Below are 20,210 nucleotides of genomic sequence, written 5' to 3' on the forward strand. Positions count from 1 at the left end.
AGGGCACAGAATACGTATCACTGGTGTAATATGAATATGGCTCTTTTACCTCACGGCACCTGCTTAATTTCAACAGTCTTTGTGTGTGGCATGGACAAATGCATCCCATTCTGTGTCTTATGTGGGAAAGACAAAAATACGTATAAAGATTTACATACATGACCCCTCCTTCCCCATGTCTGCCAGCTCAGTCCCCAGTCTTTGTATTCCCCCGAAGGCTTCATGCTGCTGCATCACTTTGCCTGCAGCGATTGTACCCCGTCTCCCCCTGTGGTTAAAAGGAAGCAGACTTTAAAAAAAACACATTGAAAACCTCCTGAGAAAACAAGTTGCCACTCAAAGTGATTTCCCTTCTCAACCTTGATACAGCTCTGTGTTTCACATCCAAAAATAGTTGCGCTGCTACTGTGATCAGAATAGGTAGCTGTTGAATGTACTATTCATAGGCCAAATCGAATAAAATTTATATTTTTTCTGACTTGTCTGTGTGTGTGTGTGTGTGTGTGTGTGTGTGTGTGTGTGTGTGTGTGTGTGTGTGTGTGTGTGTGTGTGTGTGTGTGTGTGTGTGTGTGTGTGTGTGTGTGTGTGTGTAACAGTTGAGCCTGCAGAGGTGACACTGTTGGGTGAGTTCACGACCATCGAGGGGCAGGACTTGGTTCTGAACTGCTACACCACCTCCAGTAATCCGCCTGTTCAGATCCGCTGGTGGCTGGGCTACAAGGAGCTCGACAGCAGTGTTGCAACTATCACAGAGGTGGGACTACACAGCACACAATTAGCACAAGGTTTAAATCTATCGGTCTAAGCATGTAGACAAAAACAATGCAGAACAACCAAATACCCATCCTCCATAGACACTACTCATTACGTTTACGTCTTCACATCGGTCTATAATAATAATAATAATAATAATAATACATCAAGTTTATAAAGTGATTTTCTAGGTACTTAAAGTGGCTTTACAGAGAAGAATAAAAGATCATAAAGAAAAGAAAAAAATAACGTGGTAAGGAGCCTCGGCTAGCTGGCTGGGCTGTGCCAAGCCGGTTAAAATAGGTGAGTTTTCAGGGCTATTTTAAAGACAGGCAGGATGCTGGCCTCTAGGATGTGGTTGGGGAGGCTGTTTAACCAGGAGCCAGTTGATGTTGATGTTGAGTGAGATGGTGGGGGTGGAGCGAGTGGGGGAGCTTGGACCAATATGAGGATTTTAGAGTTATTGCAATTGAGTTTGAGGAAGTTCTGTTGCATCTTTTTGGACTATTGTCTCTGTACATTGCTCTTTGTACATTGTTCTTTTTATTTTTAATACTATGAACCTTTGCACACTAAAACAGTGATTCTCAAAGTGGGGTCCATGGCATTCTGACAGTGGGTCTGTGAAAGGTTTTCAGATTCATTCATTTAATTTATTATAATGTAAGAATTTAGAATTTGTTTGTGATTAAAAGCTTCATAGTTCAATGAATAAGATTTTATCTTTACTCTTAGAATCTGCAAAAATGTGTGTGTGTATATATACAGTATAATATAATGTAATTTCCTTTTTAATGTATTACAAATCTCTTTGATTGTTTTTTTTTTCTTTCACATAACATAACTAAGACTATAGAAGTGTAAAAAATAGACTATGTCAAATTATCCCAAGGGACATGTATATGAGGTATATTCTCTATCTTGTAACAGGTCTTTGGCTGTAAAATGATTGGGAACCTCTGCCCTAGAATATATTCTTGCACATTCCTTCCTAGCTTTTATTTTAAACTGTTACATTACACATATTTTGAAATTTTAAATAGGATTTTTTAATGTTTTTATTGTAATCTTTTCTATTCCATATGTGTGATGCTTGTCTATGCACCATAACACCAAAGCAAAGTCCTTGTATTTGAAAACCCGCTTGGCAATAAACCAGATTCTGATTCTGAAAGGCACCAGACCGTGTACATATTCTGATTTATAACTGGTGATCATGCTGGCCAGTTTAAAGAGAATACTGAAAAAGGGTATGTTTTTGTTTCTTTTTTTGTGAACACAAGGCAAAAGGCTCAAAAGATAAAGTGCAGAAGAATTGTCCTTCAGTCAAGCTTGCCTTTAGGGTACCAACAAAAAACTTTTAAAATGCCTCCCCTTGAATAAAAAGAATCCTCAAAATGAAATGTGACCTCTTGAACCTTTACAGATGAAAGGAAACGGTATGACCATGAGCAGCGTGTCTGAATAGACATGCTGCAGCTTTGCAAATGAATCAGCCGCCGATTCCAAAAAGAGTATTCTGCCGCTCTTCTCCTCTTTTGTGTATTTTAATAAGATCAAAGTGAATAAAAGCTGACACAAAAGATGAGCATTATTAAACAAGCTCTTTATTCATCTGGCAGCAGCATTTTCATTTGATCTTACACAAGGCACTCAGCGTGCTATGTGTGAGCCTTAATGCATCTGAAACAGTGTGAGGTTAATGAAGACTGACGCTCCTGTCCAGGGTCTTTGTTAGTCTTTCTGACTGTGGCTTTTACAGTAATCACCACAATAATGGCTTTAATAACCAGATGTGCTGCACAGGCATGACCACTATCAGGCAGGTGCAAAATGATGCTTTGCTCAATTGATAACAGTGTGCAAAGCAGAAGAGTCAGATGAATATGCTTATTTATCACAGACCATGCACCACATCAGTCATTAAAGCAGCTAATTTGCCATCTGTATTCACCAAGACAAACCAATGCGGGTTGTTGTTCCCCCTGATTTTTTTTCCCCCTCACTCTCACCTAAGACTGAGAATGCCAGAGACCAAGGCTGTCTGTCCCCCGACTGAACTGTCATGTGTGCCTTGTGTCTGCAGGGAGACAACGGTGGGATGATAACCATATCCAACATGACCCACGTGGTCTCCCGGGAGGATGATGGGCTGAAACTCACCTGTGAGGCTTTCAACAAGGGCACACACTTCTCCAAGTCTCAAGACGCCATACTCAATGTCTATTGTAAGTAAGCTTAAGTCTTTATTTTTTATTTTTTTTATTTGTATTTCATTAGTGTTCAGAATCTCGTGTACACATATTTCAATTTTTCAGATTCTATAACAAACCATATACTTATTATTTTACTTATTCAAGTATAGAGGTTAAGAGATGAGATAAACAAACCAATATACAAATGAACCAACAAAAATAACACCATAATAACAAAACTATAAATAAAACAGGGAGACATCACTTTCAATATAAAAGCTTAAGTCTTTAAACTGTTCTATTTAAGTAAACATAACTAGCATAAATCACCAAGGAAAATGAAATTTTGATTTGGTTGCACTTATCAAAAACACACAAAAGTGTCAAGAAATGAAAAAAAAAAAGTTAAATATACAGTGCCTTGCGAAAGTATTCGGCCCCCTTGAACTTTTCGACCTTTTGCCACATTTCAGGCCTCAAACATAAAGATATAAAACTGTAATTTTTTGTGAAGAATCAACAACAAGTGGGTCCCAATTATGAAGTGGAACGAAATCCATTGGCTATTTCAAACTTTTTTAACAAATAAAAAACTGAAAAAGTGGGCGTGCAAAATTATTCAGCCCCCTTAAGTTAATACTTTGTAGCGCCACCTTTTGCTGCGATTACAGCTGTAAGTCGCTTGGGGTATGTCTCTATCAGTTTTGCACATCGAGAGACTGACATTTTTGCCCATTCCTCCTTGCAAAACAGCTCGAGCTCAGTGAGGTTGGATGGAGCGTTTGTGAACAGCAGTTTTCCGTTCTTTCCACAGATTCTCGATTGGATTCAGGTCTGGACTTTGACTTGGCCATTCTAACACCTGGATATGTTTATTTGTGAACCATTCCATTGTAGATTTTGCTTTATGTTTTGGATCATTGTCTTGTTGGAAGACAAATCTCCGTCCCAGTCTCAGGTCTTTTGCAGACTCCATCAGGTTTTCTTCCAGAATGGTCCTGTATTTGGCTCCATCTATCTTCCCATCAATTTTAACCATCTTCCCTGTCCCTGCTGAAGAAAAGCAGGCCCAAACCATGATGCTGCCACCACCATGTTTGACAGTGGGGATGGTGTGTTCAGGGTGATGAGCTGTGTTGCTTTTACGCCAAACATAACGTTTTGCATTGTTGCCAAAAAGTTCGATTTTGGTTTCATCTGACCACAGCACCTTCTTCCACATGTTTGGTGTGTCTCCCAGGTGGCTTTTGGCAAACTTTAAACGACACTTTTTATGGATATCTTTAAGAAATGGCTTTCTTCTTGCCACTCTTCCATAAAGGCCAGATTTGTGGCAGTATACGACTGATTGTTGTCCTATGGACAGAGTCTCCCACCTCAGCTGTAGATCTCTGCAGTTCATCCAGAGTGATCATGGGCCTCTTGGCTGCATCTCTGATCAGTCTTCTCATTGTATGAGCTGAAAGTTTAGAGGGCGGCCGGGTCTTAGATTTGTAGTGGTCTGATACTCCTTCCATTTCAATATTATCGCTTGCACAGTGCTCCTTGGGATGTTTAAAGCTTGGGAAATCTTTTTGTATCCAAATCCGGCTTTAAACTTCTCCACAACAGTATCTCGGACCTGCCTGGTGTGTTCCTTGTTCTTCATGATGCTCTCTGCGCTTTACACGGACCTCTGAGACTATCACAGAGCAGGTGCATTTATACGGAGACTTGATTACACACAGCTGGATTCTATTTATCATCATTAGTCATTTAGGTCAACATTGGATCATTCAGAGATCCTCACTGAACTTCTGGAGAGAGTTTGCTGCACTGAAAGTAAAGGGGCTGAATAATTTTGCACGCCCACTTTTTTCAGTTTTTTATTTGTTAAAAAAGTTTGAAATAGCCAATGAATTTCGTTCCACTTCATAATTGAGACCCACTTGTTGTTGATTCTTCACAAAAAATTACAGTTTTATATCTTTATGTTTGAGGCCTGAAATGTGGCAAAAGGTCGAAAAGTTCAAGGGGGCCGAATACTTTCGCAAGGCACTGTAGCTCTTGACAAATTTGCAACTTTTTTTCTAGGTCTGCTTTGTGATATTTGAGTTGGAGGAAATGTTTTCTGTACAGATTTTGAAATTGAAAATATTCTGTAAATTGACTTGTTAATAAAATACAAATACAAACAAATCCAGTATAAACAACTGGCTTGGTAAACTAAATATTCTACTAAATTTCAAACTCTTGTTGATTTTTATTTTTTTTTTTTTTTAACCACAGACCCACCTCTAAAGGTGTGGCTCGATACTCCCCCTCAAGATGTCCCCCTCCGTTCAGGGACCACAGTCTGTCTCATCTGCTTCTCCACTGGAGGGAATCCCCCTGGGACTCTGACTTGGTTCAAGGTGTGTGTGTACCGTAAACATTTCTGTCTGTATGTCTTGAGTACATACACATTCCTCTGTGTAATATCCTTTCTTTCTGTCTTAGAATGGAAAAGCTTTGTCCGATGCACTGAGACAGACATCCTTTGATCGCGGTGTGGCTCGAGAACTGGTCCTGGTCCTGACGGCCAGTGACAACATGGCCACCTACCGCTGTGATGCCACAAATAAAGCAAAGAAGACAATCTCTGCCCACACTAAGCTTATGGTTAACTGTGAGTTAGACTGGAGCTCTAACACACAAACATAGGCTGAGCTTTATTTAATTTGAACTCAGCTGAGAGAAAAGCACAATATCACATACACTGATTTGGTATTAACCCATTCAAACTGATTTTCAGCCACATCATTTTGTAATATTCATCTTGATAGCGTCAGCAAGTTAAGATTGTGTGTTGTTGTTTGATCCATGGCTCTCCAGTTACAGCAATAAGTATGAAGATCTCAACCAAACAGCAGGAGCTACGTCGGGGTCAGATGCTTACTCTGGAGTGCCAGTCTGGAAGCAGTAACCCCAAGGCCAGCATCTCCTGGACCTTGGGCGCACTCAGGTTTGGCAAGGCCTATAGCAGACAATGACGCATCTCGATAGAACAATTTTCTGCAAAATAATGTGGCTAAGTGGCTAATGACTGGTGTTTTTGTCCTGTTAAATGTGGCAATATTCATGACTGTTTGGTGAACTTGCCCCTGTTGATTGGATTTGCTACAATTTGTGTCCTAGGTTCCAGGGAGTGGAGCAGCCACCCAAGAGGGCTCAGTTTGGTGGTGTGTCAGTGCACAGTTCTCTATCCCTGAATCTGAGTTCACAGCATCACAACCAGAGGGTCATTTGCCAGGCCTACAGTCCTGTGCTAGCAGAGGGGGCTAACACATTCTTTAAACTCAATGTGCTTTGTAAGTCGAGGGTGAATCATTTCTTTCTTTCTTTTTTTCTTGTTTTGTTTGTTGCCTTCTTTCTACTTGGGGATTGGCCAAGAGATATGGTTTGCATGAATCCTAAACGATGCATATTGATGATCTATGATGGTGTAAGCTGCTTTACTGCTGTACTTTTGCACAGAAATGTCCTTGTATAGTATGTGTGCGCTTTTTGTTTACTGAAAACCTTTGTTGCGATTTGTGGGTCTGTTGAGCTTCGGCGGCAGTGTGTCCTAATTGTGCATTTGCTTTGCTGCATGGCCATGTTTGTCTTTGATGCCATTTCACGGGCAGCAGCCAGCCGCTGCTTCAAAGCTTGGTACTGTGTATGAGCATGAAGGAATGTCACTGTGTGTTTGTGCAGAGCTGCAGTTGGACAACAGTACTGTCACTCGTCGTTTTAATGCCTGTCCCTCTCCCTCCCGCTTTGCCTTACTCCCCCGTCGTCTAAGCATGTGAAGTTGGTTAGATCTGGAACAATTGGTGGGATGTCGACTTTCTACTGGTTTGACTCTCATTAGTGTCTCTTTCTGCTTTCATGCATAACATGTTTTGTGTGACTTTGTGTTCTCTCTTGCTGGTTCTTGTCATTCTGTGTGCCAGAGTTTGTCTACAGGCCTCTGCTTGTGTATTTTTGCTGTAAATCCAACTTACTGTAGCTGAATTTCTGTGTGGTTTCTGTGTCAGACCCACCAGAGTTTAGCCCAGAGCAGCCAACGAAGGTTCAGGTGGTGGAGAACGACATGGCAACCATCCCACTGCTGGTCTCAGCTAACCCAGAGGAGGTCTCCTGCATTTGGCTGCACCGCAGGGAGAAGCTGGTCAAAGGTGATCCAGGGCTGTGTGATGGCTCTATAAACCAGGTCCTAGTTGAGCTGAGCCAGCAAGTAAGCACTCAGCTCTGCCATTCAGGGTCTGAATAAAACATGGCAGGTTAGCCAGCATGGGACTCTGCCAAATGTGATTCTCATTATGGCTCTAATGTATGCAGTCTAAATGAGGTTTGCTGTCTCCCTGAATACAACACAACGGTTCTAAACCTGGCTTCTCCTCCAGGCCTGTGTCATCAGGGCCCTGCTGCACCCACTCTCTTTCTCTGTTAACTTTGTTAGCTCCATCATACGCAGCCCCCACCATGAAAATGACTGTATCCTGAATGTGGAAACACACCTATTACATTTTGACTGCTGTGGTACAGGAGGTGTCTCTCACACAGCCTATTGTTGGCTTGATGTGGGAATCCAGCCGGGCCAATCAATAATGCAGGATTAGATGTCACTTAGAGACTAGTGGCCAGAGGACACATGGTTGATGAGCGTGTAATGAATACTTAATTTACCATTGTTTTGTGTGTGTGTGTGTGTGTGTGTGTGTGTGTGTGTGTGTGTGTGTGTGTGTGTCCGTGTCCGTGTCCATGTTTTTGGAAAGTGGGGTATCTGCGCTACAACTGGTCAGATGAGAACGCACTGGAAATCAGGAATGTGACGAGGAATAATGCCGGAGTTTACACGGTCAAGTGCTCAAATGATGAGGGTGTCAATCAAACCTCCGTCATGCTGGACATTCAGTGTAAGGACCTACATGCATCATGGCTGCCACACACATGTTTAGAGTTTTTTTTTTATTTTATGTTGAAGGCAGTGTTCTACAGTATGTAATCATTAAAACAAAATAAATTTAAACATTTACAATGTTTACTAAAAGTAAGAATCTGAATATCCATACATAAGAGCTACCTTTTGAAAGCAAGTTGAATTAGTAAGGGATTAATACAAGTTCCCCAGTTAATTCAATTCCTGCAATTCATTCATAATCAACCACTCTTTTTTTTTTTCAGATTCTAACAGATTTGCAGGTATACCTGTGGGCCCTGTGGGTCACAAGTCCTCCGCATCATTTATCTCTGTTGAATAGCCTTTACGGAGTATGAGCAGAATTGGTGTTGCATATACTTGCCCATTTTGTGCATTGGATTTGAATCTGTGGGCTTCTAAGAATTTTTTGAACTGGTCTAAATTTGCTCCGTATCAGATACGTCAGTGCATCCACACATACTGACACACCCAGACATCAACAATTGACTTTCAGCCCCTACCCAGCAACACATGCCACATTCATTAGGCCGTGCATCTCCACTGCTGCTCCAGGCCCAGCCTCGAGCTCCAGGCCCTCTGCCCCGATACTGATGATTTAATAATGGAAGTGTTGAAAATGTAGGTCTGCCTGTTTCAGTAAAACCCATGGTACATGCCTAATGGATTCTGCTGTCCTGATCTAACTGGGCTTGACAGTTGTAGATATTCATTATGTATGGAGGATTCTAGTAGCTTTTATGGGTGACTGTGTAGCCCACTTAACAACGTGTTTTTTAAAAAAAAAAAAAAAAAATTTTTTTTTTTTTCTTTTTTTTTTTTTAAGATTTTTTTTAGACAAGTAGGCACTAATGGCCTTATTGTTGCGAATACATGGCACCCACGGGAAGTATAAAAAGCTTTTGAGGTTTGGGCAAATAAAGACAAGAAGAGGAGCACTGCAGTCAGGATAGAGAGAGAGGACTTAATGAAGAGAGGTTAACTGGTCAGTCTGTTATAGTCCATTTAGTACAAGCAATTTGTGAGGAAAAAAGGGGTGAATCCCCCACAAATTGCAACAGAAAATCTGACAAATGTTTATTACTCATAAAAGTCTCCTCCATAACATATACAAAGTCCTAAGAGATCCAAGTACTGGAAAGTATTGAAAAATACTGAAATTGGTGATGCCAATTTCCCATGTAAAGGGGAGACCCTACAGGTGAATAGGGAAAATATTTTAACTAACACATATCACCATGAAACTTCCCCAGTTTATTATTTTGGATTGCAAGTTTTCTCACCATTTGTTAAATTATGCAAATGAGGCATTATCTAATGAAATATGTGCTAATTTACATAAATAAAAGTGTTTCTGTTGCAATTTGTACGAAGTCATGTTGCATAATGCCTGTACTAATATGGGAATGTGCTGTCAGTGGACGGCTTTCTGGGTCAAATGACTGATTCTCAGTTTGGTTGCAGAAGCATCTGTAATCCTCCAACATATAGAGAGGTTAATGGCATTTTATCTGAAACATGGAGGCCAATTAAGACAGGGTTATGAGCAAGTTCAAAGGTGAACAAGTGTAAGAGTAATTATAGCAATGCGGCATTCCTGTTTAATGGGTTGGCAAATGATTTGTCCCAAGTTGGCATGTTAACCTTTGGTCCTGCCTTAGCCTTGTCCCTTTGTCTTACTCTCAGATGCTCCCAGTGTCAAGGCAGAGAAAGACCCTGTGTTAGTGAACCTGGGGGAAACGGCAGACATGATATGTGTGGCAGATGCCAACCCCATTATATCTGACATGTTCTTTTGGAAATGGCTGGTGAGAGCTCGGTTACACAACACACACATACACAGAAACATCCCTTGAATTATATTTCCTTTATCTGGCTTGCTTTCTGTTATCCGTTCTTACCGTTTATCACAGGCCTTTCTAAATGCACAGATGCACCATATTTCACTGGCTCTAACTATCCTTCCACCCCACCTCTTTCTGCTCCTCACACTGCCCAAATCCAGAAAAATAGCTTTCATTACTGCTGCGTGACTAAAGGGCACATTCGTCAATGTGGCGTGGTCTCTGTATCTACTGATGCCTTCTCCGGTCTAACCCACCCCCTGGCAGTACTGCATGTCCCGCTTTCAACCTGCACAGCCCCTCCTTTTCTCTTTCCCTCTGGCTCTCCAACCCTTGGCATTATCTTTCTCTGTCCTCGGAGCTCGTTCCCCCGACGCCCTTTCCATCCCCACCTCAAGCCCTGATGGTTACCTGCTCAACTCTCCCTCACTGTCTACCTGCCTGGCCTGCTCACGCACAGCCCCCCACTCTCCTACTCCAGCCCTCACACAGGAGGAGGGGAGCGTGTTTTGAGGGATAGCTGCTGTCTGCCGCTTATTCCCCCTCACTTTGTCTTCCACAGGGAGAAGGGGAGGTGGAGGTGGGACAGGAGACCCAGGAAGACAAATATGGCCTTCTGACCATCCACAATGTGACTCGGGCTCATGCTGGTCTTTACCAGTGCACAGCCAATAATGGCATAGCACCCCCTGCCACTGTTGATGTGCAGCTGATCGTGCAATGTGAGTTTGTAGTATTTATTGTCACTGTCAGAGGGGAACAGAACATACATAGACACTTATTTGTGGGAACATGCTTCCGTATTGTGTCTGGTTTCTGCATGAATAACCTCCATGCCCATCTTGTCTTGTCAAGTCAAACCAGAGATTCAGAAAGGAGCCCAATGGCGGAAGGTAGCAAGTAGAGGGGATGGCACCACTACAGCTGAGGTTGTGTGTTGGGCAGAAGGTATTCCTCGTGTCGACTTCTCTTGGGAAAAAAATGGTGTACTTATGGACTTTGCAAACCACAGGTCAGAGAGTAGACATTATTCTACTGTAAATTCTTTTCTTGCAATTCTTTCACTTTTAACTTTGGTGCTACTGTTAGCATTTGGTTACATATTGATGAATCTTCACAATTAGATTAGGTTTTACCCTAATATAATATATTCCTTTGATATTTCCTGCTATTTCACCACTAAATCCAGATTTAGTGGATTTTATCCTTTGCTTTTCACTATGCAAATACCTGTTTAATGCTTCTTTGATGTGTGAAATTGGGTGACTTAGTGCAATCTGCAGGACATCACAATCCCTGCTGTCTGCCTGCCTCAGGATTTATCTGTGTGTGTGTGTGTGTGTGTGTGTGTGTGTGTGTGTGTGTGTGTGTGTGTGTGTGTGTGTGTGTGTGTGTGTGTGTGTGTGTGTGTGTGTGTGTGTGTGTGTGTGTGCGCGCGCGTGTGTGCGTGCGTGTGTGCACGTACATGTGTGGGTGTGGTGCAGGTATGAGGAGCAGACTGTGAGTGAGGGCTCCTTCCAAACCAGCACAGTCAGAGTTATAAATGTGAGCGCAGCTCTGGACTATGCTGTCTTCAGCTGCACTGCTCGCAACTCACTTGGGGAAGACAAGCTAGACATCCAACTCGTCAGCACAAGTACTGTATACATTTGTTTTTTTCTGTGTGTAAGGATGTGGCTTCCTGGGTGTCCTATGAAAACCAACTCCCCCAAAATGTGGAACTTCTCATGAGCTGTGAAAAAGAACCCTGTCTCAATGTTGTAGCAATGCATGTTATTTGGATAATTCAATGGGTTTTTAAATGGTTTATTTGGCTTCAGATGTGTGAGAATTTTCTCATTTCATAGAGGAACACTTGATCTTTCAGCTTAGTTTTAAAATCACCACATTCAGAGATACATAATTTTCCTTGAAATAGGGCTTATCACGGTCTACCCTGGCTGTAGATAGGTGGGCCAACGCATTTTTTTTGTCTCAGTGCAAGTAATTAGGTTGTTTTTTTTGTCTTTTTGTTGGCTCACTTTTACTCACAACATGCTAACTGGCAACATAGGATTCCATTCACTACGCTAAGCTAACTAGCGGCGGCGCTGCCGGTGTTGCACCGGACTAAAACAATGCATGCACAAAAAATGCGTTGGCCCACCTATCTACAGCTAGGGGAGACCGTGATAAGCCCTATTTCAACAAACGGTGGCGTATCCCTTTAAATAGACTAATTCAAGGTGTGGATTGTGAAGAAAGTCAAGAGTCTAGTGATGAACAACAGACCCAAATAGGGTAAGCAGACTGAACCAGAGCTACAAGACAAGTGGATGTTGGATAATGTAGACATGTAAGTAATAGTTTGTTAAAGAAACCTGTAGGGCTGGGCACCGAACGTCGATACTTTTATGGCAGTGACCGAAAATACTCTGATCCTATGAGAATCAAAAATTATTTCTCTTTCGGTGCCAAATTTCGGTTCCAAAAGCGTCCGAGCGCATAAGTACAAGCTTATCTGTGCTCTCTGCTTATTGACAAAGAGCGGAGCTCTGACACACACACGCGCAGAGGTGCGGACGGAGTAAACTCGACCAAACTACGTCAGTTTTGCAGTTTTGTTGAAGTCCCAGTGAGTCACGGCAATGCCAATAAAGTGGTTTCAAGTGTGGTTACAGTTTTTCAAAACCGCGTTTGCTGCAATATGATATTAATGGAGAGGCGAAAGCGGTCGCGGTGCTAGTTCTCCATTAGTTCAATGTTGATAACAGGGCAGTCACAAAGTTTATTGTTACAGGTTTTTGTCATTATGCAGTTTGCACTAAAAAGTCTTTGTTGTTTACATTCCTTTGCATTTTAGTTAGTTCAGTATTAGCCTGTACACAATGTCATTTGTTTATTTATTTATTATTTATAATATGTTCATGTTGTGGCAAAAAGGTTTGTCTTTTTTTATTAATTTTGGCCAAGTTTGGATTGATGGCAATCCTGAGTATCTTACTGGCGCACCCCTATCCAAAAGCACAAGTAGTTCTTTAATGTTACACTGAGTGAGCAGTGTTACCATCATTTTTTAATTTTTTTTATTCACAATTAAGGTGGAAAATAAAAGTTTTGTGTTTAATGGATTTTTGTTGATGTTGAAATGGATTTTAAATCCATACCAAATATGATATCGAAAAAAAAATCTTTAATGAACCGGCATCGAAACTGAGATATTGAAATTGGCACCGGATCGAAAGATTTTGAACGATGCCCAGCCCTAGAAACCGGCTAAACCTACGGTATTGTAAGTCAGGCCTGTGTTGCTATCTGTATCGTTAGTCTTTCTGCTCCCTAGTGGTCAAAAATCACCTAATGCATCTTTAAATTAATGGCAAATGATCAAAGTCTGTGGTTAGGGCGCACAACATGTAGGAATTATGCATATCACGTACTTGGCAGTGGAACACAAACTATTCCTTTGGTTCTAATTTGGCAGCATCTCAAAATAATTGTGTCGGTGCAGCTTTGTCCAAGTTTATCAGCCTTTTCCAGCAACATTACAATAGTGCGGGAGGCCCATTGAACATGCAGAATTCTGTAAACTGGAGAGAGCTGTTGCTCCGGAGTGTCAGCCCTTTAAGGGACTTATTCCATTGCTCTATCTCTCCCTTATCATTCAGCCTATAGCAGTACTTCATTTCTCCCTCAGATAATGCTGCACTGATATGCTTTGCACTGCGGCGTGCTTAGACTTTTTCTGCCTTCAAGCTACCAGTGTATCCTTGCACCACCATTATCAACAAAGTCCTGCTTTCAGCGAAGGCCCACAGCCATCATTGGACACATTTAATGTTTACTATAAAAACCATAAAATACAATCCAATATTGGCCCTGTTTTTCCCCAGTCATGTTGTTAGTACTGTGAATTTTCATAATTAATCTGACGCAGTGATAATACATTTTATATGCTTCCTTATCATTTTAGAGCTCGAGAGGAAGAGAGAGGCTTTTCTTTTCTTAGCATGGTGCTTTTTTGGATTTGAAGGAGACAAGATCCAAATAAGGCTGACCTCTTTGCCCTGGAATCTTATGAGTAGAGCTGATAGTGGGAATTATTTACCCTGCAAACTGGGCTGCAGCCTGGAGCCAGAGAAGAGTAGAGCATCCCCTTCTTATGTTGCTGCTCAACTATCTCTCCTCCTTCTCTTCTTGGCTATCTCTCCCTCGCCCCCAAAACCACACTTCTTTTTTTCCCCCCCATGCTCCAAATGCAAAATAATCCACTTTCCCTTCACTACCCTGACTGAAGCAGTGCCTCGTGTCGGACTGAAGGCCTGGTTAGCCTCCTTTGATCTTTGTTCACAATATTGATAATAATCAAGAGGCTTCATCTGCCATTGCATGACTTTGGTTGGATAAATTGGACAAATAGGGAGAGGGATCAGCAATGGCTCTCCCCATGTTCCCTGATCATTCATACAAAAAAGCACAACAGTGGTGCACTGTTAAAAAAAAATGCAAAGCTGTTGCTGTCAAAAGATGTTTTTCAGAAGCCTGTGAAATAAACTGTGATTAAGAAGACTTTTAAAAAACAGAGGCTTACTGACAAGTTTTGACCATGGTGATTATCTCTCCTCCCTGATTCACTTTTATTCACCCTTTCTCATATTATTTTTTTTATCATCAGCAGTTATTATCAATGTTCTGCATTAAATCTTCCAGACTTAAAATACAGTTGTACTTAAAAATATGTGTCTAATCAAACATTTTGCTCTGAGGTAAACAGTTATTACTGCTTCTTTTGAAACGCATATCTGATAATAATAATAATTGTGTTTTCAAACACAATTGTATGACCAATGGGACAAACGAGAATATTCTTCCTCTTCAATTTCTATCAAGAAGAACATCAGCTCTGCACTCTCTTTTGGTAATATCAATTTGTCTATTCATTACCGGCCCAAAGCAGAGAGGGAGGTTGTAGAGGAGACATGCTCCTATAGGCCAGCAGGGCCTCAGCTGTTCTTATTTCAGAGTCTGCAGATATAACCAGTTGACTATCTCATGGCGCACATCTCCATTTCTTGGCACCTAAAGTCTTTTCAAATAGCCACCTGTCGAGTGAAGGTGTTCTGCTCTTCAGTATTCTCACAAAATCCAGACCACATTTGCTTTTTTTTCCCCACATTTCTTCTTTTCCTTTCGCTCTCAGATCACCCAGATCCTCCGACGTCGTTTCGCCAAGTCAGCGTCTCCCACGACTCGGTCACTCTGGAGTGGATCCCCAGCTTCAATGGTGGTTTGCGGCAAAGATTTCGTATAAGGTGAGATGTCAAGAGAGGATCTTGGTTTGAGAATGACACCCTTTCATAATAAAAGAATTGTACTTGACCGTGCCTTTCGGTTGACAGATACCGTTCGGATCAGTCAGCCAGTTTCCTCTACATGGACGTCTTCCCTCCCAGTGCATCAACCTTCACCATCACTGGCCTGCAGCCTGTCACCACTTACAACTTCTCTGTCAATGCCCTTAATGCAATTGGAGAGAGTGGCTATGCTGACAACAATGCAGTACTCACCATCACCACCATGGGTCAGTTTGGAGTAAACCTAGCTTGACACAAAAAATGACTGTACTGTACAACCATATCATCATTTATAATACATTTAACATATTAACTTATTATGTTCAGAAGTGTGGTATGTAAGTTTCTTTTGTTTTCTTTCTTTTCCTACAGCGAGGCCAGAAGAAGAAGTGCCAGAAGAGGAGAGTAAGTCTTTTATCACAACTCCCTGAAAAAGCTCTTAAGGGCAGTTGGAAATTGCTGTTTGCACAGCAGCTAGCTTCATTTGGCTAAATCATGTTAATGTATGCACCTCCAAGGCTGTTAATGTTTGTTCTGCGAAAGTAGTGGTTGTCATGGCGCCCACCCGTACTTTTCCCCCTTTGTTAGTTTTAAACAATAAAGACAAATGAGAAAATGGTTGGGTCCATCCCAGTCAGTGTTTATCATCCCAAATTTCCATATTAATTCCTCTTGAACTTTCATTGTTATGCATTGAGATAATGTTTTTAATGTTTTGTGAACCAGGAGGATATTTGACAGAAGTCTTGACAGTGGTGTTTGGAATCCTGCTGGTATTGAATTCACTGGGTTGCTTCTTTGGATTGAGGTGGAAAAAGAGGCGAGGCCAGACAGGTAACCATAATGATCTTTTCATTGATGGACTTGAAAGTGTTTAATCCATCACTTTCTGGCACCCTAATGCCCCGATTCCTCAACAGAACACTAAAGAAATTACTCCAGAACCATGATGCAATTGTCAGCTCAGCCTCTCACTCTCTTCTCATCTCTCCATGTCCCTCTTTCTATGCGTCTATCCTGTCTCCTCTCCTTCTGCCTATTCTCTAAGCCTCTACCTCCTGCCACACTCATACTTCATACCTGTCACTTCTGCATTTTGTCCATATCTTTTATCTCATTTGCTAGCGTTATGTCCCCTCTCTATCTCTCCTTCTGTCTGCTTCTATTTGTTCTTTAGTCTAACTGTCAGGTTCTCCCATATCTATGTTTTTATTTGTCATTTCTCACCTTCCACTGGCCTCTGTTTTTTTACACAGATTTGCGCAGCTTACTTCTCTTTCGCTTACTCTCACTCATTGGCCCTGTTATTGCTCTGATCAATTTCGGTGCTTATGGGATGATGCTCCTCTCTTGGAGTTCTTATTTCCTAACACTAAGCCTCTTTCCTCCTGTGTCTGTTCCCCCCTGTAGGGGGTAAAGGAGGCAGTGTATTGGGTGGAAAGAAGAATGAAGAGGACGGGTAAGTTAAGGCCCTGCGGTAGAAGTAATTAAGATACACACATCTAATCGGAGAAGAAATCGGAGGCCTGGTCCACTGGCTGACCAAGCTACTAAAACAGCCAGGCAGGCAAAACAACAAGCCTCCGTCAATATCAATTCATATTAGTGTCATCAAACTTGCATCGCAATCCTGTAATAAACGTGTACATGCACCACATGATACATTGTCATTAAGAACCTAAATGCAGTAAAAAAAAATTGCTATGTGTGCGAAGTGTTTTGCATCTCTGGTAGTTCATATTTGGGATTAAGACTTGTTGGGAAATTAATCAATAATATAAAAGCAGATGAGAGAATCAGATTTTTTTTCCATGCAGGTCCAGTCAGTCAGCTGTAAGCAATTCCAATAAGTATGAGAGCAGAGAAAAGATCAACGCCGCAGCCCAGCGCACCCTCCTACTCGACTCTGGATCTGAAAGCGACAGCAATGTCTACGAGAGCTATGCGGCGGTAAGAATGGGAGGATGAGGAAGAAAGGGAAGAACGGGACGGGAGAAAGAGAAAAGGGCAGTTGAGAAAATATGCAGACACACAAAGAAGGTGGCGAAAACCGACAAGGGGAGGAAAGAGGTTAGGCAAGGGGTGAGGAAATCTGGCAGAGGAGGAAGTGGAGAATTCAGCCATAACAAGGAGAATAAATAGATAAACTAATGAAACCTTTAGCTGTGCATAGAGATGGAACACAGATCAATACCTCACAATTAGCATTCAAAATGCACATCGATCTAGGAGAAATGATCATTTTGTACTTTTAAAAAGGCCAACAAAGATTTGAACCTTGAAGAAAACTGAGTGAGGTAGAAGAAAAGAGAGAGCACTGTGCTTTCAGGATGGTGTATAATGAAACCTCAAACCCCCACGGAGAAAGGCTTAATCTTCCCCCTGATTTAAAACAGTGCGTACATGTAAGGGTTGGTTCAGCCAAATAACCCAAAACATATTTCCCGTCTCCCCTGTAGTGGTATATGGTAGTGCAGTTAGTTTTAGTTTTATTTGTCCAGGTTTTGAGATACCTGCCCCTGAGATACACCCTTAATACAATCGCGGCGGTCCTAAAAATAGCAACATCTCAATCTATAAATCCCAATTAGTCTGGATGGGCCACTTCAGTGTCAACCACTTTCATATGGACTATATCTTCTGTCTTTTTTGGTAGTGCCAATTCAAAACTGTCCACTGCTAGTCACTCTTTACCTTTGTTGTATTGGAGAGGAAGCAGACATTCACCCCAGAAATCTCAAAGATGGATGTACAGTATAAACCTATATAGTATTCACTGCAACCCCCTCTGCACTGATGCAACACATGTAGCTTTGTCATTTACCTAAGTTACCTAAGGTCAAAGCTGGTCTGATGCTATCTCTTCTGTTTTGATAATTTCAGGAAAGTTCCCATTATTATTACCCCACTGGTGACTACATGCCTCCTCTCAGCCCACTCCCTGAGGAAATGCGTAGGCTCGGTGAGACACAAATATACCTTGGCGTAAACAAAGGCAACAGCAAACACCTCATATCCCAAATATTCCACCTGAGCCAATCAGGAGCTAAATCTGTCATTGTTTGAACTTGTGGCACACCGATTTATCTTAATGTTCACCAGAAGTGATTATTTATGTTTTGCGTATGCATTTCCATGTGCTGTTCAAGATGTCACCCACCTCCCCTTGGACGCTCCCAGCCATCCGTATGAATATGTAAGAAACCGGGGTCTGTACCAGGACATCCTGGCTTCCCCTCTTCCTTCCCCTCCGTCTTTGTTTGACCACAGATTGTCTAATCAAAGGAACGAGTGGAGATCATCAACCTACCATCAGGTCTGTAAACAAAATCCAGATATATGATGAGAGCTCCTATTTGAAACATTTGTTTATATCACCATTGAGTTGAAGAATAAACTGTTTAAAAGTAGATGATGCACTGTCGCTTTTATCACATAATATGTAATGGTGACTGAGATGCAATCTGTCTCTCAGCAGGCTGCTGAGAGAGCGAGGGATGTTCGACAACTGCAGAGTGATTCTGATCTTCCCTTTGAACTCCGAGGTGAATTAGTCTAGAAGGAGAAGGAGAAGGTCAGAGCACACAAATGCGCTATGACGGAGTTTGTGACTCAACAGTAGTCACTGAGTACAGTGTTGTATAGGAGATACTAAATACAATGTTCCTTTTTGTTTTATTCCTTTTGAATGGTCACCTTAAATGTACCTGTCACAAGAGTAGAATGTAGCTGAATGCTTGATGTAAAATGTCATATAATACAGTATTTCACTTTCACAATTTTTCTGTCTGTATTGTTAACATTGAGTTGGTCCACAGTAAGGTATGGCAAATTGAAGAAGCTGAACAGATGCAAACTAGAATGTCAGAATGGTTTAGAAAAAAAATTGAAAGCCTCAATAACCTCATGAAAAAAGAATGTCCAAATGCTACTGTATATGCTTTTTCTTTTAACACGGACAGGCACAAGCTTATTTTTGTTCTCCCTCTGTTATCTCACTCCTCCCTTGACCTCGCTTTGTTCTTTCGCCTTTACCCTATTTCTTGGAGCCAAGTCACGGTCACTGCCCACAGCCCCCCCCCCTTCTTTGGCCTGCAGGTAGACATGAATCAGTAAGTTAGAGACAAAAATGGACTGACAATGCTTAGGCTGGCACTGGGGCAGAAGCAGCACAGAGTCACAATGCCACCCAAGCAGACAGCATATTTTTGACCCATCCAATGTCAACAACAGTGGCCTGTCCCTCCCCTCTCTGATACAAAAACTTTCACAGTCCGTTGGAATTCCTACAATTGGATAGTACTGAGTGGTATTTAGCATGGTTATGTCTCCAGGAGGTAAAGCCATATTTAGGGCTATACTCTAATCCTGTTTTCTCTCGGATTGAAGTTCAGCTCACAGCTTCAGTGAGAGAGAGGCCGTGCAGGGAATTTGTCTCACTGAGATTGGTCAGTCAAAGAGAGAGAGAGTCAGGAAGAGAGGGTTAGGCTAAGCTGCTACTGTGTCTATGGCTACAAAAAATCCACTCTCCTCCTTTGGGTTTTATTATTGTTCAAATTGTAGTTCAAAGAAAAGCAGTTCACTGTATAACATTACACCGCAGCCTAAAACACTTTTCAAAACCAAAGTTCTTTACACCAGACAGCAAATTAATATCGACAAATTATAGAATGCAATAAAAGTCTAATAAAATGGATTATTAATGGATTTCTAGTAATCTAAAATAAAAGACAAATTAAGTGCAATAAAACCAGACTAAGGGTCCAATTCACAAAAGGGATGTCCTTCACTTTAAATCATGCCATCTTCTTTTACTGTCTGAAGGTGTGCGTTTTGAAAACACCAACAGCACTGACAGACTGGGATATTCATGCTGTCAGCGGCCGCAATCATTTCTTTGTGAATTTGACCCTAAGAGTCTACCACCATGTTGGCGGCTCTGTGAAGCTGTATTTAAGTGTGCTTTGAACTAAATGCTAACAAAAGCATGCTAAAATGTTGATGTTTAGCAGGCATAATGTTTATCTGGTTCACCATCTTAGTTTAGCATGTTAAGAAACTAACATTTGCTTATTAGCACTAAATACAAAGTACAGCAGAGGCTGATGGGCTGGCAAAAGTCAAAAGGCAGGTGTGGAAA

The 20,210-nt window shown here is 41.6% G+C and overlaps 1 protein-coding gene across 1 annotated transcript in view; it reads left to right on the forward strand.

The window, feature by feature from the left end:
* The window catches only part of nphs1 (NPHS1 adhesion molecule, nephrin), a 68,806-nt gene extending 49,960 nt beyond the window's left edge, over positions 1–18,846 (forward strand). The window contains exons 11-31 of the mRNA XM_039805284.1: positions 597–754; positions 2,840–2,981; positions 5,217–5,341; positions 5,427–5,595; positions 5,802–5,931; positions 6,105–6,277; positions 6,989–7,129; positions 7,730–7,870; positions 9,580–9,701; positions 10,300–10,459; positions 10,593–10,749; positions 11,222–11,373; positions 14,917–15,028; positions 15,116–15,297; positions 15,443–15,475; positions 15,797–15,904; positions 16,481–16,529; positions 16,888–17,020; positions 17,954–18,032; positions 18,220–18,386; positions 18,546–18,846. Of these exons, the coding sequence (XP_039661218.1) occupies positions 597–754; positions 2,840–2,981; positions 5,217–5,341; positions 5,427–5,595; positions 5,802–5,931; positions 6,105–6,277; positions 6,989–7,129; positions 7,730–7,870; positions 9,580–9,701; positions 10,300–10,459; positions 10,593–10,749; positions 11,222–11,373; positions 14,917–15,028; positions 15,116–15,297; positions 15,443–15,475; positions 15,797–15,904; positions 16,481–16,529; positions 16,888–17,020; positions 17,954–18,032; positions 18,220–18,386; positions 18,546–18,629 (2,717 nt within the window). The 3' untranslated portion in view covers positions 18,630–18,846. The remainder of the gene's footprint in view (positions 1–596; positions 755–2,839; positions 2,982–5,216; positions 5,342–5,426; positions 5,596–5,801; positions 5,932–6,104; positions 6,278–6,988; positions 7,130–7,729; positions 7,871–9,579; positions 9,702–10,299; positions 10,460–10,592; positions 10,750–11,221; positions 11,374–14,916; positions 15,029–15,115; positions 15,298–15,442; positions 15,476–15,796; positions 15,905–16,480; positions 16,530–16,887; positions 17,021–17,953; positions 18,033–18,219; positions 18,387–18,545) is intronic.
* Positions 18,847–20,210: the final 1,364 nt, after the last annotated feature.

This window comes from Perca fluviatilis, chromosome 7 (genome assembly GCF_010015445.1).
Source record: "Perca fluviatilis chromosome 7, GENO_Pfluv_1.0, whole genome shotgun sequence".
Classification (NCBI taxonomy): domain Eukaryota; kingdom Metazoa; phylum Chordata; class Actinopteri; order Perciformes; family Percidae; genus Perca; species Perca fluviatilis.